We start from the raw sequence: 25,320 nt of genomic DNA, 5'->3' as shown, positions 1-25,320 counted from the left end.
CTCACCTGGGACACACAGTGGCGGTAGGCATGGACACAGATAGAGAAATGAAACCAAGGTGGGGCGCTCTCTCGCCTATAAGGAAGTGTCTGTCATCACTCAGAGGAGAGCCTGAGAGCAGAGGCATGCCAAGTCCAGAGCCCGGGCCAGCATCACGGGTGCTGCTGTGGTAACCGAGCACCAACTGTACCGAGACACGGGGCTGGGCACAAGGGCGGAGTCCAGATAGGTCAAGACTTGCACTCCATGAAGTTACAGGCTCGTTGAGGGAATACTAAGCCAGCATTTATCGAGCTCTTGTTAAGCTCCAGGCACTGTAATAAATTTATTTAGTACCTTTGAGGTAGGTACTATCATATTTACTTTTAAAAAAACTAAGGTACAAAAACGTTAGAAAATTTGCTAAAGGTCCTGGTCATGCAGGGTATGCCCTGAGCAGTCTGGGTCCAGGACCTGGCTCTTAACCACTATGTCACTCTGTGTCCTGACCCTGCAGAAGGCTGACCTATGAAGAACCTCGTGCAAAGAGCTCACAGCAGGACTCAGATGACCGGGTCCAACAGCGAGAGCCACAGGCAGGAGTCCAGGGCGGGAAACCGGTGTGTGCAGCAGGGACCGGGCGCCCAGCAGGCTGCGTCTCTGCAGGTTTCACAGCTGATGCACCTTCAAGGTCAGAGGGCCTTGACAGGTCAGACCTCACCACCCGACCACCCTCCTCCTCACTCATGCCATGGCCTCCCTGCTGGTCCTCGAACCCGCCCAGCCTACTCCCACCTCGGGCCTGGCACCTGCTGCTACAGCTGTCACCTGCTCCCTAGAACCCACAAGGCTCAGCCCTTGCCTCACTCAGGTGCCTTCGCAGAGAGACTGCCTCTGGCCAGCGTAAATGAAACAATATCTCTGTGCGCCCCCAAAGTCCCTCTCTAGCCCCTTTACTCTGCTTGGTTTTCTTTGTGGCACAGGATGGATAGTTTGTACCTAATTCCTGTCTGTACACTCTCCACAACCCCCAAATATTTAAGCTCCAGAAGAATGAGAACCTTTTAAAACCCTAGCTTCTGGCCCTGGCTGGTTGACTCAGTGGTAGAGCGTCGGCCTGGCATGTGGGGGACCCGGGTTCGATTCCTGGCCAGGGCACATAGGAGAAGCACCCATTTGCTTCTCCACCCCCCCTCCTTCCTCTCTGTCTCTCTTTTCCCTCCCGCAGCCGAGGCTCCACTGGAGCAAAGATGGCCCAGGCGCGCTGGGGATGGCTCCTTGGCCTCTGCCCCAGGCGCTAGAGTGGCTCTGGTTGCGGCAGAGCGACGCCCCCTGGTGGGCGTGCCAGGTGGATCCCGGTCGGGCGCATGCGGGAGTCTGTCTGTCTCTCCCCGTTTCCGGCTTCAGAAAAACAACAACAACAACAAAAAAAACTAGCTTCTGCCCCAGCATGGAGACCAGTGCCTCACAGATCCAGACACTCGGTCTCTGCTGAACGAAGGGCCGCGGCCTCCCACGATCTCTGCACGGAGACACCGCACTTGCACTTCCGTAGAAATGGGAGGTCCTCTTTCAAACAACCATTGTCCTTCTTAGGAACCGTGACTCCTGCAGCTGCTGGGAGCACCACCTGGAGTCTCAGCTGGCTCAAGGAAGCCCACTCCGCACCTTTAGGGTGCAGACTCAGACCATTCTACTGGGAGAATCCCACTCCCCCAGTCAGATCTCTCTATTTCTACTGGAAAACCCCAAACCTGCATACTGGGACTACCTAAGGCAACCAAGGAGCGGCTGGTGGCTTGGTGGCTGACGGCACGATATACCGCACAACCCCGGCCGTGCCAGTATGGATGCTCAGGGTCCGCTCTTTATCCCCTCACAGGTGTCAAGGACCCTCTCTCAGAGCCAGCACCTGGCTGTGGGCTGCTCTTCCTCACCCTCTGCAACCCTGCACCGAGCCGGCCCCCACCAGCCCCACCAAGCAACGTTCAGAGCAGACTCTGGATAAGGAGCCATTGCCTCTGTGTCCAGGGCAGCCCCGAGGGCCACGCCTCTTTCATCAGGGACACAAAGCAGCTCGGCCATACAAAGCCGCGCAGCTGCACAGGCCAGTCAGTGCAGGGACCATGGACTGCTATCAAAGAGAACAAGACACACACATCGCTTGGACTAAAAGGAAGGGAGGCTGAAGGCCTTGGTGTGGACTGCTCTAGGAGAGGCCACAACAATGGCTATGCTAGTAGAAAGGGCATCCACTAACTTACACGGCCCCGTAGACACACAGGTGAGTTCCTGGCCCCAGAGAGACCTGGCCTCCCACAACCCAAGGCAGTGTAGCCATGTGGCCTGGCAATGAATACTGTCATGGGCGGGGAGCCCACAGTTACCAGGATGCCAGTTCCAATACAACATCTGCTGATAGAAGTATCAAATCCACTAATTAAACATCTACCAGCAGTCAGCTCCCTCGCTGGGCTTCTCCTGTCTCATCAATCTGGCTTAGTGTAGAGCAGGCCCCGGACAAGCCCAAGAGGAAACCAATCGTCTGACTATTCAGCACTTGTTAAGACTGGGCACGGTGCCTCTGATAAGCATTAAACCCTGACGGGGCACCCCAGCCACCGGAATAAAAAGGTTCTGAGATCCTCGAGAAGGAACACGTTTGCTTCTACTTTTTTTTTCTCCCGGGAAAGAAGCGGACCTTGCACTTAATCAATCACCTTCTGCCTGTTTGTTCTTATGCTATTGGCTCAGGGTCTGCTTACGTTTGGGGTCAAGGAAGGGGCTTTTCTGGTTCTGCCTCTGCATCTACTGTCCCCATTTTTGCAGTGTCCTTGAATTTTTTTCTTCTTGCCAGTTCCAAACTCTCACTGTATTTAAGATCAACGTCAACACTCTCCTAAGAAATAGTAACCATTTTTGAAAGGAGAGGGGGAGGGTATCCATTTCTCTATTTTGCTCTTTCAAGGAAGTTTTCATATAATAAACCACAGGCTACCTTGGATGGAGATGTGGATATTAGGAAGTGCTCTGGGACCCCAGTCACAGTGCCCAGGGGACAGCAGGGAAGGGGCTGGGGCACTGATGAGTCATGTGCTCTCGGGGGACTAGAGACAGAAGACCCCATTTTGTGGATCTGCTGGGTAAACAGACGTCCCACATGTCTCATCTGACTGGCCCCACCTGTGGGGAACCCCTTCTCTATTTCTCCCAGGGTCGCCAATCTCAAGAGTCTCCAGTTCTAACTCTGGCCTCTCCTCTCTGTCTTGGATTCTACCTTATTTTTATTAACCCAGAAGGGTTATCGTCCACCCATTCCCAAAGGTCAACAGATAAGCGCTGAACTCTGTGGTCTGCAGGTTACAGGCCACAGCTCCCTTTCCCAGCACGGCACGCCTCATACCAAAGAATGAAGTTTACTTCAGGCCTCGTGGAGGGTGAGCTGGCAGGTTTATCTGGGCCACACACCGGGGGTGTGAGGACTTTGTGGTTCACTTTCTTAGTCACCTAACCTCCACGGGCCCCCCACCTCTGATGCCTGGGAAATCCCTGAGATATGGGGAGACAGCAGCTGATGGTGCTGAAGTTCTGCCCGGGACAGAAAGGTGACGTTGTAAGCCCAGCCACGCTGGCTCTGCAGGCTCTCCTCTAGACGGCAGTCTATGTGTTTCCCAGGCGTGTGTGAGGGCTCAGCTCAGGAGAAGGTGATGGCGCAGGGGCAGAGAGAAGCTCCACAGAGCCGGTGAGGTCCTGTGTCCTTCTAGAAGCCACCCCATGGAGTTGGCCAGTTGCAAGCCTAGAGGGGCCTTAGAGATGATCTAGACCAACTTTCTTTTAAAAACAAAACAAAACAATAAAAAACAGATGAGGGAACCAAGGCCAGTGAGGTTTCCCACACAGAACTGGTGATGGCAGAGCAGGAATGAGACTGAGAATGCTGCTGCCTACCCTAGAACGCTGTCTGTGAGCATGCGGCCTGCCCAGCATCCAAACATAAAGCGTTGTTGTTTCAACATCTGGAACACTGAATTCCTCCCGCCTTAGATTCTCAGCCCCCTGGGACTCCAGCAGCAGCTGGGCACAAGCGGGCAGTGCTCATGTGGGCGTGGGTCACTGCAGAAGTGTGGGACAGAGCAGCAGTGTCCCAAGTCCACGGAAGGCCCCCCAGGGGCACTGGGACATCCTGGTTTGAACAGCTCTATTGGAAGTGGAGAAGAAATGTCTGTACCCCACTTCTGAGATGGCGGCATGGGGGGCCGATCCCAGGAAGATCTATTTTATGGGGCAGGGAGTAAACCCACAGAGCACACCAACCAGAGTGGGTGAGTCGGGCTGAAACTATCAACACTTAAGTGAGGCCAATTCCCGAACCACGAGGATTTATTAAGACTAGGGGTGTCTCAGGGCACCTGTGACCCCTGCAGGCAATGCCGAGGAGTAAAGCCACCCATTCCACCATCTCTGTCCCCAACAGGACTCAGGACACAGAGCTGACACAGCGGATAATTCTAGACCATCAGGCACCCAGAGCCGGCCATGTGCGTCCCCCTCAGGGGATGCCAGTGTGTTTAGCTCATGGTGGAAACTCAATACTTGTTAGGGCACTTTACATCTAAACACAAGGACGGTCAGCACGTGGACACAAGTCCCAGTGAAGCCATTTTACAGCTTGAAGAAGAAATCGCCTCAGAAGCGGGCTCTGCTGGCCAGCCCCCCCCCCCCCCACACGCCCTGGCCCCACCATACCTTTCTCAGCTCGCTGTTCTCCCTGGCGTGGGCGTCCTCCAGGATCTTGCGCTCGGAGTGCGCCCTCTGCAGCTCGGTCCGCAGGCTCTCGACCTCCTCCTGCAGCCCTGGGCTGCTGTCCCCACCGCGGCTCTGCTGGTAGTGGGCCAGCTCCTTCTTCAGCCTCTCCACCTCCATGGTGTGCGTGGAGGTGACCGCAGACAACTGCTCCGACAGGGTCTTGAACTCTTTGTTCTGAGAGCGCACAGGGAGAGGGGAGGAGAGGTGGAAAGTGAGGTCAGCTGGCCGTTGGAGAGGAGGAGCGCTGGAGGCGGGAGGAAACCTCACGGGCACTGCACGCTTCCCGCAGCTCCCTAACAAAACCCCTGTGGGCCTCAGGGACACCCGGGGAGTATCTGTGAGCAGCGGCCGAGCTGGCAGTGGGCCACAGGCGGACGGCAGCTGGCGTTCTGCGTCCGGCAGGACAGATCTAGGCCTGGTTGGCAAGGTTGGGGATAGCGGCGCTGGCTTCCTGGGCCCGCAGCCCGTGCTTCCCAGGACACACACTGTCACACCAGGCCCTCCTACCCTTGGACTCGCTGGCACAAAGAGCTGCAACCTAATCTCAGGCTCTGAGACAAAGGCCCCCTTCAGCATCCCTCTTCCAAGGGGGCCCTCTACGGGGCCTCAGGATCCCCTGCACTGCCTGTCAGCTTACCCTGTAGGACCCTGACTCCGGCAACAGAGGCCCTGGCAGAGCCTGTTCGCGCCGTGACCCACAGACGGGGTCCCCGATCACATGCCCACTCAAGTGGTGGGCACGAGAGACAGGTACGCCATCCCCCACGGGCCGGTGCAGGTATGCAGGGGACCTGGGGCGTGGGCAGTAGACGAGCTCATGGGACGAAGTGCTGAGGACCCAGGGCCAGCATCCAGTGCTGGTGCCCGAGGGCAGAGCGGGCCCTGCAGGCGCTGAGAGGGTCAGCTGACACTGGAGAGGGAAGGGAGGCTCTCCAAGTAATCAGGCAAGTGGCAAATATCGAAGACTGCTCACAGCCAGTCTCTGCAGGAGCCCCAAGGAGAACAGAGCTACCGGCTAAAACACCAACACGCCGGGCATCAGGAATCAATTGTTAATTTACATTATAAATCAGGTTCCATGGGAAGCAGTGAGGAGCAAAAGGACAGCTGTTGGGCCCACACAATGCCATGCACACCAAGGGACCTCACGGCTGAGACACCCCTTCCTCGGGCAGCGCGCACCAGGGCTCCTGGTCAGGTGAGCAGCATGTGACCTGGATATCAGCCCCCCCGTCCCTACAGCCAGTGACCCTGGAGTGCACAGCCTGACAGTCTATACCAAAGCCTCTGAGTGGTTCCCCATCAATGGTCTACAGACCCCTGAGGGACAGGGGGGACAATCACTGCATGACCATTTGCAACATGAAAAATGACACATCCCACACACAGTACACACACTTAAAGGGGCTTGCTATGGGGCAGGCCCTGTAGCACACGATTCTATATATTAGCTCATTCGCTCCTCAGAAAACCCTAGGTACTATATAGTAAGGCTGACTCATAGCCCCATTTCACAGTTGAGAAAACTAAGGCACAGAAGGCCAAAAGCTGTAACTCATAACATACTATTTTTTAAACGTACATAGATGCTTTTGTGAGTTATAAACATGAACTAATTTAACATCTTTTCTGAGTACATACTAAGTGTACTAAATCAAACTGATTTAAAAAGCTACTGGCTGATTCCTGTTTATGTCCATTTTTTTTCAGATAAAATATATTTAAATATAGTCTTATGTTCATAAAGGTCTAAGGAACTTAATCTTCACTATAAAAAAAAATTAGAGGTGCAACTTGCCTAGTCACTCCATACGCTGTGCTTAATTTAAGCAAAGCGGAGAACTCAGTCCATAGGTTACATTTTGGCTGCAAAATGTCACACCCCAGGCCTCAACCAGACACTGTGAGAGACGGAACTGTCTCTGTATTTACTGCTGAAGGATATTTGAAGGATGTGGCTTATTATAACATAGCCTATAAAAACCCACAGGAAAAAGTCAGCACCAAAGACAGCTCCAATCCTCTTTTCCCCCAACCCCAACTCTCAAGCAACCCCGTTTCCTTGGAACTGTGCGCCCATTTTATGTTCCTCTGTTTGCGTGTACCAAACCTTAGACATGACCATCGGGTGCTGGCCCTACTCTGTGTGGTTTGTCAGTCTCCTCCCTTGCCGACTTCTTGGTGGTGGGGACACTCTTTAAAAGCCCTTCCACCCCCACCCTGGGAGTTGGGACCCACCCCTTTAGCCACATCATGACGTCAGCACACTGCGGAGGCACCTCAGAGATCTTAGGCCAACCCCCCTGAAGAATTCAGGGCTCAACTGGAGCCCTGGCCAATGGCCATGACCCAAGCTGTGAGCTCTGGTGACAACCGTGCTGCCCTGACAAACACTTTGAGGTGCCTTTGTCTATGTCATCCCTGGCACATGTGAATCCTCTCCTGGCTTAAGAAGCCTGTGTGCCGGGAGCAGCCCGGTTGTCCTAGGCGTTACAGAAAGGATAGAAATCCATTCACTTCCCAATGCCCCCCCCCCCCAGAGACTGCAGTAATCCAAGAATCTCTGAAGAGCTGGTTCCACATTCTGCTGACGCCTCCTCTCACAGCAGAGTCCAAGTGTGTCCTACAACACCAGGCCACACACCGCACTGTAAAGAGCCTCCTGTCCAAGGACAATACTGTCTGTATTGGTCAGAGGTGGCAGAGCACACTCTGGAACTTGATTGCCAAACTTTAGCCCCAGTTGTGCTACTTACTAGCTGTGTGACCTTGAGCAGGCTACTTAATCTCTCTGTGCGTCAGTTTAGAATGTGAATGATAATATCTCACAGGGTTATGGTGAGGATTAAGTGACTTGATAAGTGAGAAGAGTGGCTGGCACACAGTCGGGCAACAACGAGAAGGGTGCAAGAGCGGAAGACCTAATGCACCCTTCCTGTCTCCTCTGACCACCCTCTGCACACAGGCACCCTGCCCAGGGTGGGTAACACCTGCCACCACTCACAGATGCTTGCCAAGCGGGAAGCTTAAGGCAAAAAAAGCTCGTTTTAAAAATAGGCCTTTTAAATCTGCTTCTCTTTCATGTTCAAGCACGTGGGTTGTAAAATACCAGATCTATTTTTAACCTCTTAAGTTAACTTTGGAAATCAGCAAAGCCAGTGCAGGGCCGGCTGGCTGGCAAGCCGGGCTGAGGTGGCCAGGCAGTACTCAGGGCTCCCGGCGGGGTGCAGCTGTGCCAACAAAGCCTGCGTGTCCCTCTGACTACACTTTGCTCAGAAGGTTAACTGGCAAGACCTGGCTGCCCAAATATCTTTTCTGGTCATATATCAACAGCCACAGAAGTGATAATAAATAAAAACCTGGTCATCTTTGTGCTGGCATTTTTCAAATGGCCAGGTCCAGAGACCGGACCTCTTCCTTTACTTCCGTCTCTCCAAGTGACGTGCCTTCTCCACAGACCTCGCGTGTCCCGGCAGGCAGGTGCTAGGGGCCTTCTATCCTGCACTGAGCTTTCTGTCTTGTTTCCCCAGTAAGGAGCCAAGTCAATCCAGGCACCCTGGAAAACTCACACAGAGACCAGAAACATCCAGGGTGACAGTCTCTTATCAGGAATTTTTTTTCCTGCAAGAACAGAGAAGCAGGAACATTGTACTGCTCTCTCTGCACTGCTTTTGGGCTCTTGTTCTGGGCAGCTGGCTATGGGATAGAATGGCTCGTTTATTTCCCTCCCTATTGGGGTTATGAGGTGCTTAAACAATACTTAGCATAGAATAGGCACAATAAAACCAAGTGACCTCCAAGGCCCCTACTCTAACTCTCCCTCCTTCTACATACCCCAGACCCCACACCATACACACTTGTTTTTCTCCCTCCCTCCCTCTCTCCTTTCTCATTTTCCAGGAGGCAGCTAAAACCCTCTGGGAACTGCAGGGGCCTGGTCCTGTGGTCAATTTAACACCCTGCATGAGCCTACTTCCAACTCTGAGGATCCGACTTAGCATTGACACAGAAAGGGCAAACTTAGTCATGTCAGGGGTGAAAACATTAGCATCACCCTTGTTATGGCTGTGGGATCAAACAGACATGGGTTGGAATGCTGGTTCTAGAACTTTCTAATTCTGTTTCCTTGGCCAGGTACTTGATGTCCCTGATCCACAACTTCCTCATCGGTAAAATGACCCCCCCAAATTGTGTGAGGATCAGATGGGAGGAACAGAAAACACCTGTCGCCCTGGCCGGTTGGCTCAGCGGTAGAGCGTCGGCCTAGCGTGCGGAGGACCCGGGTTCGATTCCCGGCCAGGGCACATAGGAGAAGTGCCCATTTGCTTCTCCACCCCTCCGCCGTGCTTTCCCTCTTTGTCTCTCTCTTCCCCTCCCGCAGCCAAGGTTCCATTGGAGCAAAGATGGCCCGGGCGCTGGGGATGGCTCCTTGGCCTCTGCCCCAGGCGCTAGAGTGGCTCTGGTCGCAACATGGCGACGCCCAGGATGGGCAGAGCATCGCCCCCTGGTAGGCAGAGCGTCGCCCCTGGTGGGCGTGCTGGGTGGATCCTGGTCGGGCGCAAGCAGGAGTCTGTCTGACTGTCACTCCCTGTTTCCAGCTTCAGAAAAAAAAAAAAAAGAAAACACCTGTCACAGGGCCTGGCGCATGGTAGGTGCTCAGGGAATGGTTAGGGTCGTGGGGACTGCTGGCCCCCGCGGCTGAGACTGCTCCCTCCTAACACAGCATCCAAGGTGTGTCGGAGTCGTCCTCTGTTTACTGAGCCTAACAAAGCACCAGAAATAGTCAATAAAGTTGTTCTGAAGAGATGAAGGAAGATAGTCACTAGGACCACCAAGAGAAAGCGCACCCGTACGTATTTTGTCATTCCAACATGATGGGGGCGCCGGTGTCCTGTGTTTTCTTAGACCCCTCACAGTACCCTGCATTGTGCCCGACACCTACAGGGACTTGATCAATGACCTGTCACTTATGTAATTCGCTGACCTGAGAAGATGCCAGGGCAGAAAGAGGGGAGGGAGCTGAAACATAATATCATGGTAACCACTTCCTGAGTTTCCTACTGCAAACCTGGTCCTTCACACATGTCAGATCCCTTACGCTTCTTACCGCCCTATCAGCCCCACTTTACAGATCGGGAAACTGAGGTTCAGAGTGGTTAAGTCGGTCATTCAACTTTTGAGCAGCAAACTTGAAATCGAACTGGATTTCTTCTAACTCCACAGCACGTGCGTCCCCCACCGTGCGACACGACAGAGAGACGGAAGGGCAAGCTGGTGAAGAAAACGGGCTCCGGAGCCAGACAGCTGGGGGACAGACTGCGGCCCCGCCACTGTCACCGGTGTGACCTGAGGAAGTCATTTGCCCTCTCAGTTTTCTCATTAGTGAAAAAAGGAGGACACTATCTAGCTTGCTGCTGGAATAGTGAAGAGTGAACAACCACAAAGCCCGGGGCGGTGCGTGGCTCGCAGGGACCCTGCACAGATGCCAGCTCCAGTCCCCGCCACGCGGCCTCTGCAGGGGTGGGAGAGGTGACTGGGGGCAATGTGCTAGCTTCCTCTTGCTGCTGTAGCCAATGGCCACCGAGTCGGTGGCTTGAGACCATACAAGTCGATCACCCTCCGGGTGCCGGGTGCCGTCTGAAGGGGCACGCGCAGAACCCATCCCTGCTGCCCACACTCCTTGTTCATGGCCCCCTCGCCCCAGCTCCCGTCCTGTCATCACATCTCCATCTCTGACCCTGCCCTTCCTGCCTCTCTCCTACAAGGACACTTGTGAATATCCTGGGTCACTGCAGGAAACCCAGGATCATCTCCCAGTGTCAAGGTCCTCCACTTAATCGCACCTGCAAGTCCTCCTGCTGCGTGAAGTGACACATGCACAGACTCTGGGGGTTAGGACGTGGACATGCTTGGGGCTCTTGTGCTCCCTACCATAGTCTGGAGCCACTCCTGCTGGGCGGGTGACACCCTGGGGAAATGTGCACTCTCCGGGTCTCTGGCCCATGGAGTTCCTCGAGGGAGCTATGGGTCTCTCGCAAACATGCCCTTGGGGCACCCCAAAGCCCCCAGCCCCCGGGGGGGAGGCCTTGCCACCCACCTGGTCGTGGATCTTCCGTTGCAGCTGGACCACCTTGTTCTCCATGCCCACGTTGAGGCGTTTCAGGTGCTCTGCGGAGCGGGCCTCGATCTTGAGGGCCTTCAGCTCCTGCCTGGCCTGGAGCCTCCGGAAAGCACACTGGATGACGATGGCCGCGCCCCGCAGCCGCTGGAAGTGCCTGCGTGCCATCCAGCCCCGCACCTGCTTCTGGATGATGGTGGCCTTGTGCTCCCGGAGGACCTGCAGGGGACGATCACACACCTGGTGGGTTCACGCTGCAGGATGGGAGCAGGAGACGCTCACAACTGCCCGGGAGGAAAAGGCCACGGGCAGCTCCAGTTTTAGGAGGTACCGAGAGGACATGCCTGCCAAAGACTGAGGCAGGGTCCCCAAACTTTTTACACAGGGGCCAGTTCACTGTCCCTCAGACCGTTGGAGGGCCGCCACATACAATGATCCTCTCACTGACCACCAATGAAAGAGGTGCCCCTTCCGGAAGTGCTGCGGGGGCCGGATAAATGGCATCAGGGGGCCGCATGCGGCCCGCAGGCCATAGTTTGGGGACGCCTGACTTGAGGCTTTGACAGCCCCTTGTATTGTGAAGAGGACTTTACTGGGTTCTGCGGCCTGCACGCCTACAGGCAATCAACTGTCAAACCCTTATTTGAATTTTTTTTTTAACTTTTGGGTTATTGGTAAGGAAACCTCAAAGCTAGAGGGGCCTGAAGGTCACCTAGCTGACACCTCCCCACTCAGCACATCTGGGTTCCGCACTGGTGACGGGAGCTGGAGCAAGGCAGGGGCTCCTGAGTGTGAGTCACAGTGGGTAACGGTGGCACACAACGGCACACTTGGCTCGTAGTTCACTGGCTTCCTTTTCTTTTTTCCTACCACGTTACAACACTCAGAAAATTAAGGCATTATTAATGCTCTTGCCCTAACACCCTGCAAAATAAATGTCTGTGGAATAAAGGGATAAAGAAAAGCCAACATCCTGAGACTGACACGCCCGGCATCACAGCTGAGGCAGAGCTGGTTTGAACCTGGTGCCTCCCAGACGCCACCTGCCCCTTCCACCGTGACGTCACACAGCTGTCTCCCGTCTCTCGGTACCACTCACAGAACCTCTCGCACTGGTGCTGCCACAACGGGTGTGCTCCGTCCTGGAGTCTAACTACCCTTGTTTTCTCATGACCAACTTAATGCCTTTGTTTTATTGTTTAGAAAAAAAAATCACACCTGTTTTGGTCCTAGATGAAAAAAATGTCCATTTTGGAAAAACAAAACACATTTTAGATGTTTCCTTCCGATCTGTCTCTGCCTTAGCCTTGAAGGTCAGCCCTGTGGGGTGATCTGGTGGAAGGGGTGTGCTCTGACTTGGGGGCTCACTTTACCAGTAGCTCAGCTTCTCTGGATACTGGCCTGGCTGGAGTCAGGGCCCTCTCCTGACCTCACTTTGCTGGGATTAAGGTTACTAACCTGTTAATTAAGTCTAGACCGGATGATGCCTAGTCTCACCCCTGCTCTCAAGGCTCAGCGAGGCCTAGAGCGGTCACCAGGCTCAGCCACGGGCTGACGGCGTGTCCTCGGGGTGGGGACTCAGCTTCTCCAAGCCTCTCAGCTGTCAGAGGGGAACAAAGGCACGCACCCTTCCCAGCTGTGACGGTTAACCTCACGTGTCAACTGGCCGCGGGTGCCCAGGTTAAAGGCTGTCTCTGGGCATGTCTGTGAGCATATTTCTAGACAGGTGCGCATTGGAGTCGGACTCAGTGGGCTGCCTCCACAGTGTGGGTGGGCACCACCCAGTCTACTGAGGGCCTGAGTGGAACAAAAGGTGTAGGAACGGAGAATTCAACCCGTTCTCACTGTTGAGCTGGGACATCTCGTCACCCTCTCCTGCTCTCAGACTGGGACTTACACCATCGCCCCCCCCTGCTTCTCAGGCCCTCAGACTGGAGCTGAGTGCTGCCACTGGCTTTCCTGGGTCTCCAGCTGCAGATAGTGAGACCTGGCACCGTAATCACTGAGCCAATTCCTCAAAATAAATTCACACACACACACACACACACACACACACACGCCCCATTGGTTTTGTTTATCTGGAGAACCCTGACTAATACACCCTCTCATGAGACTCTGGAGAGGGTTCGGGGAGGACAGAGCTATGAAATGACTTAGAAAGAATTTAGGAGCACCCAGCAAACACTCATGTTGGTGATCACTCATTTACAGCTGCCAAGGCTGAGTCTAGCCGGCGAGCCCCCGGAGTGGCTGCCAAGGTTGAGTCTAGCCCGCGAGCCCCCGGAGTGGCTGCCAAGGCTGAGTCTAGCCCGCGAGCCCCGGAGTGGCTGCCAAGGCTGAGTCTAGCCCGCGAGCCCCCGGAGTGGCTACCCACCTGGTGGTAGGCCCGCCGCACAAACATGCCCCGCGCGAAGGCCTGGATGACGACAGTGGCCGCGCGGACCCTCTGGTAGGCCAGGCGGGCCCTCCACATGCGACACTGCTTCTGGAGCGCCACGGCCGCCCGCGTCCTCCGCAGGTGCTCTGCCAGCCTGGGGGTGGAACGGGGGGGAGGGTACACCATGCTGACAGCGGCCTCCGAGCTGACCGAGAGTGCGAGCCCTGCCCCAGGCCCTGTCTGGACCCTCGGTCAGGCCATGCTTGTCCCCCTGACCGAAGGTAGCAATGCCTCGGGTACCTGGTGCCCTGGTTGAGAACAGGATGAACTTCCTTCTTCCTTGTTAACCAGAAAAGTCATTCCACAAGTTTAAAACTCAGTGTATGTCTGACCAGCCCTGCGACCTTCGCCTGCCACGCCCCCACCTGCAGGCACCTCTGTGCAACCTGAGCGCACGAGCTCACACTCCGTCTGCCCCTGGACTCACCAGGCTTGGGGAGATTGGGGGCTGTGTCTCAACCATCCTCCCCCATGTCTAGCAGAGGGCCTGGCCTCGGGTGCTGGGGAAATGCTTGCTGGATGGAGAACCCCTCCTCAGCCTGCCTGCCCTCGCCGTCCTCGTCTCCCCGCGCCTGCTGCCTGGACTGTGCCGCACGTGGACACCGACTTTCCTCTGTTTCATTTCTGTATTGCCCTTCCCCCCGCCCCACCCCCGGTTAGACAGAGCATCAGTTGATTGTTTCTTACCCTCCTTAAGGGCTTTGCTTGCTGCCAGACTCACAGCAAGTACTCAATTGGAGACTCAGAACATTGAAGCTAGAAAAAGTTAGAACTCCCTGAGCACAGCCCAGGGGAAGGGGTAACGCACCCACCTCGCCCCACGGGCCAAACCAAGTGGTCCAGTTCCAGCGCCCCTCTGCTCTCCCCCTGGGTGGGCCCTGCACCTGCTGGAACACAACTCCTGCCAGGGCACTGAGGCCTGACTCCGCCTCACACCCTCCCCATCGGGGCCTGCACAGCCCACACCGACTGTCGCTGGCTGCTGAGTGTCGGTACTAGGACAGTCTTCTCATTTCTACAGCTTGAGTCCTGGAGATTATCCCGTAACTGTCCAGAGGTAAAGGTGCTTGTCACCCCACAAAGGTGCTTGTGCTTGGATCAACAGCTCACTGCCAGGACACGGGGGTGAGCAGGAGCAAACTTCTACGTTGAGGATACCAAGAGTGCCTGCTCCGGGCTTGTAACTGAAGGGCTCACTGGTTTTTTCATAGTCAAGCAGAGGTGACTGAATTGCACTGGCTTCCAAATGCAGGAACTTATGGCAATTACTGTCGCTTCTCCAAGGAAATCCTTATTGGCAGAGGTCACTGGGGTTGGACCAGGGCTGGGTCCTCCAGGAGGCCACGCCCTCCGAGACCGTCTCCGTAGAAAGTCCAGTCCTCTACACTTCATCCCCCCCATGCCACCAGTGGGGAGGGGACCATTTGGAATAAGGAGTTCCTTCTGCACAGTGTGAAGAGAGCCAGACCAGGCTCTGCCCCCAGGCGGCCACTTGTGGTACATGTCACACTCTCTCTGTGCTGAGTGCAGCAACTCAGAAAAGGACCTCCCAGGACCTTTCCAGTTCTAATTTTAAACTCCCAAGGGATTCTGAACTTAGTAGTGTAAATAATGAAATTGAATATAGTGAACTGTGACAGAAATGCTGAATTTATCGCTTTTTCTAAAAGAAGGTCGTTTTACGTTGGAGTTTAAGCAAAAGGAAAAATGGAGGTTTTGTGGCAAAACCAGCCAGTCCTAGGCTAACACTGTTGGGATGGGGACAGACTATGGGGACCAGGGGACCTGGGAACTAGACCCACTCCCTCAGGTGAGAGTGACATAAGAGAGATGGACCCAGCTGCCGGGTAGACATCAGGGTGCAGACAAGGTCCAACAGGAACCAATCCAAATACAGAGGCTGAGAGGGGCCAACCAGCTAAGCGCACCAGCTCAGGCCGCTGCCTCCCACCCCCAGTCTCCCGCCTAGACGTGCCCCGGCTTGGCTCACCTGCGGGCCCGGTATCCTCGGCAGTACCTCTGCAGAGTTAAGGTAGCCCCCTTCAACCTGCGGTATTTCACCTTCTGCAGCCAGCCCCGGACAGTTTTCTGGATCATGATGGTGGCTGCCCGGAACTTGTCAGCCCGAAGCTTTTCCAGGTAGGCTACCTGGCCTGCCCGGAAGAAGATCTTGGTGCGGCCAAACTGGAACTTGTCAGGGTCCTTTACAAGGCAAGGAGGGGAGCTGGTTTGCCATCAGTGACAATGAGGTAACATGTCCCCCAACCCAGCCTGTCCAGTGCAGAATTTCCTTGTCAGGGTTTGCACGCCCCTCCCTGCTCCTTAGATACACAGTAACTCCCTGCATTCACATAACAGCCTCTGAGTCCACCTCTACCTATGGCACAGGCACTGGGCTAGGTGTCCGGGATGCAGCAGTGAACAAGATGTCTGCCCTTCGAGCAACTGACATGGTGAGGACAAAGATAAAGTATGTGTTTTTGTTTTTGTTTTTTTAAGCAAAGACACGATACATTTTCAGGTAAAGACTGGAAAGACAGAAGTGATGCTGGGGGCGGGATGGGCCGTTTAATCAGGATATTCAAGTAAGTTACTCTCTAGAGGTGATATCTGAGCAAAGCCCTGAATGAACTGGAGAAGGCAGTCAAAAGAAAGTATCAAGGAGAGTCTAGAAAAAGAGCAGTGCAGATGCAAATGTCCTGTGGTGGCAAAAAGCTTTGTAAGCTGAGGAACAGGAGAGCCAGGATGGCTGAGTGGGGAAGGGTGGGTGGCACAAAGAACTAACCACCAAGGGCCAAAGAATTAGAGGCTCTGAGCAAGTGAATGACCTGATCTGGTTGACATTTTAGAAAGATTATCCTCAGATGGCCACATGGTTGACTGACTTCAAATCACTCCCCAAGTAAATTTTATTTGATTTCAAAGTATGTTACGAGATTTTGGGGGGGCATATGATTCCTTGTTCACATCTGTTTATGATAAAATTAGTTGCCCTTCCCTGCACTCATCCTTGTGGATAAGAAAGATGACCCAGCAGCGTGCTTGTGGACAAGCTGGGATAGAACGCTGCTAGTTAACCCACAATAACTGAGTGCTTTTTTTTTTTAATAACTGAGCGCTCTTTGTAAACAAACTTCCATCTGGCTTTGCTCACGGACATGACGACCCTAAAGAAAAGGCAGTCACGGGCTAAGGTCTTTGGAAGACACCCCCACACAAGAATGCTTCACGTTGACACATGGCTGTGAAATAGTTCAGAATCAGCATTCTAGACAGCTTACGCCCTACACAGCCCAGAACCCCGTCCCGCACACAAAGAAGACAGCGCTCTCCTAGCTGTGCTGAGCTGGGACCCGGCGTCCAGCTAGTCTGTCACTGACTGTCTCCCCCAGGGGGAGATGCTCTGGCATCTCAGGAACCACAGTCCTTGCTCCATTTCCTAGGCTGGAGAAAACCCACCAGGAAGACGGTGATCTTGGCCACACACTCAGAGGCCAGCTCCTGGTACAAATAAGGAGAAAGACTCCCAATGACCTTGAACACAGATTTTTCTCACCCATGGAAAAGGAGATGTTGAAATGCAAACACAGAGAGATGCACCGTGGCAAAGCCCTCAATTAACCAGAGCCCAAATAACCAACTGCAACCCTCCGTTAGTGAGACTGTCATCCTCTTCCTCTCTCCTGACTGCTGGGCACAATGCTCCACACTGACCACAGCTGCAGAGTTGAGTAGCTAAGACAATGCTCAGAGGGTGACTGTCCACTTCTACAAAATAACACTTGGCCTTAAATCCTGACCATCTGGCAGGGAGCTACTTCAGGTGAATAGGTTTTCCTAGCAAAATAATACTTGAAAATTAGTTTTTTGATGTAATTCCATTACCTTCTTAAAGGGAAGATTTTTGATGCATTTGACCCTTTACTGAGACCATGAAGTATCATACTCTGCTGTAATCCTAAACACTTTGGAAATAATGAAATGTTTATCACAAAGGCCCTTTATAATAGCTCTGCTATTATAGTTCTCCAGTCTCAAGTGTCAGGCATGAGTTCAGGCTATTTCCATTAAAATCAAATCCACTGCCTTACTTAAGACAGGGGGTTGGGCTGACGCCAGCTACACAATGAGGAAGGTACAGGAAGCACAGCTAGTTCCCACTCTGCTGGTGCTGGGCTGTGCCAAGCTCCAGGACAGAACCCTTGGGCATGTGCACAGGTGAGGGCAGGTGGGCTGAGTCACGAAGCCCAGGTTTTGGAGAAGCCAGAGGTCTGTGGCCAGCCGCTTTTAGCTAGGAGTGGCCTCATCACAGATCCTGGTGCGAATAATTTCACTCTCTCTGTGTGCTGAGATGTGAAAAAAGCTAGATGTGCTCCAGGTAGGTGATGGGGCTTTTCCTTACAGTCTCTGATGTATGAAAATGGAGCAACGTCTTGGAAACAGTTGCAATGGAAGGAGGCAGACCCAGGAGGCAGTTAACCCCCTGCCACTCCACCCTTTGCATTCTCATGGTGTTCCAGGTACCCTTTCATGGAGCCCAGGCTGCCCAGGGGTGCCCGCTCACCTTGATGAGGTTCTCCAGGACAGACCGGCAGATGGCCTTTCTGTCTGCATTGGCGAGCTCTCTCTTCTTGATCAGCACCCGATACCGGTTGAAGAAATCATGGTAGGCCCACCTGAAGGGAACACGGGTGTTTTAGGTGTCATATCCCGCCTCAAAGCCACAGGAGGGCTTGGGTGGTCTTAACCGTGCCCCATGGGGCCAGTATTTCTCACATAAAAACCCTTCTCAAATGCAAATCAAAACTGCAATGAGATACCACCTCATACCTGTTAGATTAGCTATTATCAACAAGACAGGTAATAGCAAATGTTGGAGAGGCTGTGGAGAAAAAGGAACCCTCATTCACTGTTGGTGGGAATGTAAAGTAGTACAACCATTATGGAAGAAAGTATGGTGGTTCCTCAAAAAACTGAAAATAGAACTACCTATGATCCAGCAATCCCTCTACTGGGTATATACCCCCAAAACTCAGAAACATTGATACGTAAAGACACATGCAGCCCCATGTTCATTGCAGCATTGTTCACAGTGGCCAGGACATGAAAACAACCAAAAAACCCGTCAATAGATGACTGGATAAAGAAGATGTGGCACATATATACTATGGCAGGGGTCCCCAATCTTATTACACAGGGGGCCAGTTCACTGTCCCTCAGACCATTGGAGGGCTGGACTATAAAAAAAAACTATGAACAAATCCCTATGCACACTGCACATATCTTATTTTAAAGTAAAAAAACAAAACGGAAACACATACAATATTTAAAATGAAGAACAAGTAAATTTAAATCAACAAACTGACCAGTATTTCAATAGGAACTATGCTTCTCTCACTGACCACCAATGAAAGAGGTACCCCTTCCGGAAGTGCGGCGGGCCGGATAAATGGCCTCAGGGGGCCACATGCGGCCCTCGGGCCGTAGTTTGGGGACCCCTGCACTATGGAATACTACTCAGCCATAAGAAATCATGGGCCCTGGCCGGTTGGCTCAGTGGTAGAGCGTCGGCCTGGCGTGCGGAGGTCCCGGGTTCGATTCCCGGCCAGGGCACACAGGAGAGGCGCCCATCTGCTTCTCCACCCCTCCCCTTCTCCTTCCTCTCTGTCTCTCTCTTCCCCTCCCACAGCCGAGGCTCCATTGGAGCAAAGATGGCCCAGGCGCTGGGGATGGCTCCTTGGCCTCTGCCCCAGGTGCTAGAGTGGCTCTGGTCACGACAGAGCGATGCCCCAGATGGGCAGAGCATCGCCCCCTGGTGGGCGTGTCGGGTGGATCCCGGTTGGGTGCATGCGGGAGTCTGTCTGACTGCCTCCCTGTTTCCAGCTTCAGGGGGGAAAAAAAAAAAAAATATATATATATATATATATATATATATATATATATATATATATATATATATGTATAAAAGAAATGATGACATCGGATCATTTACAGCAAAATGGTGGGATCTTGATAACATAATACGAAGTGAAATAAGTAAATCAGAAAAAACCAGGAACTGCATTATTCCATACGTAGGTAGGATATAAAAGCAAGACTAAGAGACATTGATAAGAGTGTGGTGGTTACGGGGGGGGGGGGGGGAGAGGGAGAGGGAAAGGGGGAGGGGGAGGGGCACAAAGAAAACTAGATAGAAGGTGACAGAGGACAATCTGACTTTGGGTGATGGGTATGCAACATAATTGAATGACAAGATAACCTGGACATGTTTTCTTTTTTCTTTTTAAAGATTTTATTTATTCATTATAGAGAGGGGAGAAGAGAGAGAGAGAGAAGGGGGGAGGAGCAGGAAGCATCAACTCCCATATGTGCCTTGACCAGGCAAGCCCAGGGTTTTGAACCAGCAACCTCAGCGTTTCCAGGTTAACGCTTTATCCACTGCGCTACCACAGGTCAGGCTGGACATGTTTTCTTTGAACATATGTACACTGATTTATTGATGTCACCCCATTAAAATAAAAAAAATAAACCTTCTCAAAGCAGCAAAGACATTTCAAGCTGTGTGGTGCCCCTCAGTGCCCCCCCAGAACTCAGTGTTTGGTGAATTACGGAATCGTGCCTGGAAGGCTGAGCGTAGAGGAGTGTTGGCAGGCCCTCTGAGAGGCTGACCAGAGGCAACGCCGCTCACAGGGCTCTGCCCGAGCACGTGGAGCCCCGGGTCACTATGGCCCACGTGGGAGCTTTACCTGGAATGCAGCTTGGTCTTTAAATATTGACTTTCTTCTTATAAATCCAAAACTAATACAGCTCATTGAAAACTTTTTTAATGCAGAAAAGTATACATTAGCAAATAAAAAGAGACCATATCCTAACCTCTAACCCCTAGAGATAATACTGGTCACATATTTTGGTATAGTTTAAACAAAAAACCATTTTTCTCTTCAAGGTCGATTTTGATTTTGACTTTTTCCCTCTGATCATTCAAGTAATACAGGCCCGTAGCAACGAAAAGGTCCAGGATGCACTTACAAAACAAGGAATATCTATAATGTATCTACTTTTGACTAAATGCTGGTTTGAGATGTTCTGGAAGGAAGTCTTTAAGAGGACCTTCCGTTTGCCCCCCAGCACCTGAGATCTCTACTTAGTAGACAAATGCAGCTCTGAGCAGAGGCCCTGTCCTCCAGAGGAGCCTGCCCCTTTCTCTGGGGGCTGCCTCCCTTCACAGATCCGCATGCTGACACCCTTGCTCCTTATCTGTTTCCAGGGGATGCTCACGACTTCCTCATACAATCTGACATTCTGATGCAGCACAATCCTACTCCAAGGAGACTTGGAATTTCCAGTCCAACTCCCTCTGAAGGTGAATCCAGCCTGTCCATCTCCGCAACTCTGCGCCTGGGAGGAAGTGTGCCCCCAGCATGCCCCTTCAGAGCCACAGGAGGTGCCAGGCTCTCGGTGTTCAGGTCCCCGTGCTGTCCGCGCGCCCATCTAGAAATCTCTGAGCTGCTGCCTTGAGGTGGGGTGTGCCCAGCACCTGTGGCCTTGCCGCTCAGATAGTCTTCCTCATTCTAGTATCAGTGTGATACTAATTAGTGTGATACCGATGGATTAATGGGGAGTAAATGGACTGTGTCCCTTCTCCTAGAGCACATTTGTTCTCTAAAGGGCTCCTTTAGGAACCGTGTTCCAAGAAATGAGTCCTGTGGAATGTTAGGACCTCTGGCGCCGCAGTCATGCAATGTGCTTTTTTCTCTTAGAGCTCCTCTCGGCACGCGCCACAGTCCTGTGCTCCTGGGGGCCTCAGTTTCTCCTTTCCCTCCCAGGCCACTCATCTCAGCTCCCTGCGCTGAGAGGAAACTGGAGTCTGAGCTCACTGTCCCTCCCCTGCCTCTGAAAACACTTCTCTTGGTTTGGTGGAAGATTGCTAACCAAGCTGTGTGTCTCAGAGCAGGGGTAAGCATAAAGCAAGTAACAAAAATGGCATTTCCCCCCATGTTTTTCATCTACATAAAATGGCTAGTTATAGGTTATGTCTCACCTTCCCTGGTGAATAACAGCTTTATTGAACTATAATGTAACTCACATACTGTAACAACTTACCCCTTTAAAGTAGCCATTCACTGGTTTTTCGTATATTCACAAAGCTGTGCACCCGCCCCCAATACTGAGTCCCAGGACAAATCCTTCACCCTAAAAAGCAGCCTCACCCCCGTTCCCAGCCACTCCCCACCTCCCCTCCTCCCAGACCCTGGCAAATGCCACTCTGCTTGGTCTCCATGCCCCTGACCTTTCTAACTGGTTCTGTCACAAACGTGACACGAGCGGATGAAAGGGCTGACCGGGGACACACACGGCTCTGCTCCACAGGCTCCCGCTGTGCGGGCTGACCGGGGACGCACACAGCTCTGCCCGACAGGCTCCCGCTGTGAGGGCTGACCGACCGGGGACGCACACAGCTCTCTGCTCGACAGGGGGACGCACGCGGCTCTGCTCGACAGGCTCCCGCTATGCGGGCTGACTGGGGATGCACACAGCTCTCTGCTCGACAGGCTCCCACTATGCGGGCTGACCGGGGACACACACAGCTCTGCTCGACAGGGGGACACACGCAGCTCTGCTCGACAGGCTCCCGCTACGCGGGCTGACCGACCGGGGACGCACACAGCTCTCTGCTCGACAGGGGGATGCACACAGCTCTGCCCGACAGGCTCCTGCTATGGGGGCTGACCGGGGACGCACACGGCTCTGCTCGACAGGCTCCCACTATGGGGGCTGACCGGGGACGCACACGGCTCTGCTCCACAGTCTCCCGCTATGCGGGCTGACCGGGGACGCACACGGCTCTGCCCGACAGGCTCCCGCTATGCGGGCTGACCGGGGACGCACACGGCTCTGCCCGACAGGCTCCCACCATGCGGGCTGACCGGGGACGCACACGGCTCTGCTCCACAGGCTCACGCTATGCGGGCTGACCGGGGACACACACGGCTCTGCTCCACAGGCTCACGCTATGCGGGCTGACCGGGGACGCACACAGCTCTGCTCGACAGGCTCACGCTATGCCTGGGTTCCCTCCAGGAGGTCGGGGAAGGCTCTTGTGCCCTTTGCTCTTCACTTAACTTCATTTCCCTTCCTGCACTGAGCAGAAATGGTATCCCCTCCTTCCAGATGGCACAGGGACTGTGGACCAAACCCATCTCTTTACTACCCATCTCTAAGAGGCCTTCAACAAGACACATTTAAGGGTATTTGCCCAGGTAAATGTTGCTTTAATTATTTCAATCATGTACAACAAATGTCAAGGACAAGCCTAGGCATCTAGTATCCGATCATGACATGGGAGGCCCAGGAACAGAGAGAGCTGGGGTTGACAGGCTGCCCATCTGGTTGACGTGCGCTTTATTTATTTATTTATTTATTTATTTATTACAGGGACAGAGAGAGGGTCAGAGAGAGGGATAGATAAGGACAGACAGACAGGAACAGAGAGAGATGAGTAGCATCAATCATCAGTTTATCGTTGCGACACCTTAGTTGTTCATTGATTGCTTTCTCATATGTGCCTTGACCGTGGGCCTTCAGCAGACTGAGTAACTCTTGAGCCAGCGACCTTGGGTCCAAGCTGATGAGTTTTTTGTTTTTTTTCTCAAGCCAGATAAGCCCACACTCAAGCTGGCGACCTCGGGGTCTCGAACCTGGGTCCTCTGCATCCCAGTCCGATGCTCTATCCACTGCACCACTGCCTAGTCAGGCGTTATTTATTTAAATTTATTGTGTTTACATAGATTCCAGTGTTACCCCGAATGCATCCCCCCTCCCCTATATTCCCCTCAACATCTCCTTTGTTCCCCTCTCTAAAGCGCCCTCCCCCCTTCCCTTCAGGTTTATCCCATCCTATCATTCCCTTTCCTGCTGTCGTCTTTTTCCTCTGGTCCCTATGACTTTTCTTCTGTCTCAATTCCATTCCTCAGTTCACATTGTTCATTGGATTCCTCAAATGAGTGAGGTCATATATTTTTTTCTGCTTGGCTTATTTCACTTAACATAATAGTTTCCAGGTCCATTCGTTTTGTTGTTTATAGGTACATGCAAATGCCACTGAATTCTTCCCAGGCTCTTTCTGCCCCAGCCCCCAAGTCTTAAACACAGACCACTCTGTCTACTGACACCTCCACGCAGGGCAAGATGGATCTGAGCAAGAATCAAATGGAATGACGCCTCACACCGAGGGCTCCGTGCAGCCTGCGTCCCTGCGCCCTCCCCCGCCCACCCAGCAATATCTGCCTCTTACTGTTGTCTTTCCTGCTCAGCCCATGGGGTCCCCCAAAAGTGGTGTGGCACTTCCAGTGTGACTTCCTCAGGGCACATTCCATATTCTGCATTATGGCTATTTGTGTCCTCATTTGTCTTACTTTTTCCTTATGAGTTTGTAATTCCTCTGGGGAAATCATCAGAGCAGCACGTCACTGGGCTAAACACCTTAAACGCTTTTAATTTGAAAAATCTCTTCCTGCTGCCAGCCCCATAACTCAGGGCAGGCCCAGGCGGAAGGAAACTCAAGGGGCAGGACATGGCAACTGCAAAGCACTGAGGCCCGGGTAGGGCAAGCTGGCAGTGCAGAAGTGGAGAAGCCTGGCGCTGATGGTGGCACGCGGTGTGACCTGAGGCACGTCACTGCCTGGACGCCTCACCTCCACGACCTGCCCAATGGAGACTGCCACCCACCTCACATGGCAGCTCCCTGCATGCCAGTAGCAGCACAATCATGGATGTGCAGTGTCTGGAATGATACCAGGCTTCCTGAAGATCTAAGTTACCCTCCCTTCCAGCCTAAGCCCCCTCCGCTTCCCTTACAGAGGCGTCCTCGGACACCTGTGCCAAGGTGAGTCCGATGGGGAGGAGGATGCCTGCAGAAGGCAAACCATCCAGTGAAGGGCATGGGGGGAGGGGGTTCCTCAGCTGGTACCAAAAGGGTCACATGCCATGGCGGATCTGGGCTCATCCAACTGTCCTTCACCAAAGGACCCAGAGTCTAGTGCACATTCCCTTCTGTGGGCCTCTGGGTGCGCAGAGAGAAAACCCTGGCAGGAGAGCTCCCCACCTCTAAGAGGAAAGCCTTTCAAGTGAAGCCAAACAGAACCTGGTGGTTCTTTCTCCAAAGTAGAACTTCTTTACAGGACTTCGCAGTCTGGCAGGGACCCCTGCACAGAGGAGTCAGAAGTAGGAAAAGACCGCTCAGGAAGACATCGGGTGTCCAGGACTTCCCCGAGGTTATCCGCACGCCAGCTCTCCGTTTCCACACAGGACACGGAGCTTCTGCTCGCACCAGAGCTATTTTCTGTGCACGAGTTAGACTGCAGCCTCCTTGGCCAGGGTTTCTCTTTGGCACATTTTAAAGCCTCCCAGCAACTTTCACCATGGTACCTTTATAGTCCCTTTGTACACTGTAAAAGTTGGTATTCTCCTGGCACAGGGGTTAAACCCTTTCTCCTTCCCACTGTTCCTCAAGGAGGACACGATTGGCTTTGGGCCAGGACAATTCTTCAGTGTGCAGGACCGTCCCACAGCACAGGACACAGAGCATCTCGGGACCGTTACACACCATCCTATCCACTGAGATATCAAAAAAGTGCTCCCAAACACTTATAAAATGTTTACTACAGAATACAGTTCTAGTCCAAGAAGCCTTCTCTTGAGAGCAGCCAACCAGGAGAGCCACCTTCCCCTACGATGTGAACGCACGGCTTCCTTCCCGCTGTCCCACCCTTGCCAGGTGGCGCTGGAGGCGTCCTTTCCTGTGCATGGGTGGCTCTGTGGCTCGCTGGCCTGGACTCGTCTTTTAAGCCGCTTCTGGGCCTGGCTGTTCTTCCGTTTCATATTAACGGCAGAAGAGCCCAATGCCAAGCCTATCCTTAGGCCCCACCATGGCCCAGCCCTGGGTAATGTGGAGTCATAGCGACCTCAGGGGTGTGACACA

The 25,320-nt window shown here is 53.3% G+C and overlaps 1 protein-coding gene across 2 annotated transcripts in view; it reads right to left on the bottom strand.

The window, feature by feature from the left end:
- Window positions 1-25,320, bottom strand: part of MYO5B (myosin VB) — a 319,106-nt gene that overhangs the window by 45,184 nt on the left and 248,602 nt on the right. For both annotated transcript variants that reach the window (XM_066246550.1, XM_066246549.1), the window contains exons 18-22: window positions 17,905-18,016; window positions 15,331-15,542; window positions 13,278-13,434; window positions 10,883-11,122; window positions 4,726-4,959 (exon numbers count right to left, since the gene is read on the bottom strand). In XM_066246550.1, coding sequence (XP_066102647.1) covers window positions 4,726-4,959; window positions 10,883-11,122; window positions 13,278-13,434; window positions 15,331-15,542; window positions 17,905-18,016 — 955 coding nt within the window. The remainder of the gene's footprint in view (window positions 1-4,725; window positions 4,960-10,882; window positions 11,123-13,277; window positions 13,435-15,330; window positions 15,543-17,904; window positions 18,017-25,320) is intronic.

The sequence above is a fragment of the Saccopteryx bilineata genome, chromosome 11 (assembly GCF_036850765.1).
Source record: "Saccopteryx bilineata isolate mSacBil1 chromosome 11, mSacBil1_pri_phased_curated, whole genome shotgun sequence".
Lineage (NCBI taxonomy): Eukaryota > Metazoa > Chordata > Mammalia > Chiroptera > Emballonuridae > Saccopteryx > Saccopteryx bilineata.
This window is presented reverse-complemented; position numbering and strand designations above follow the sequence as displayed.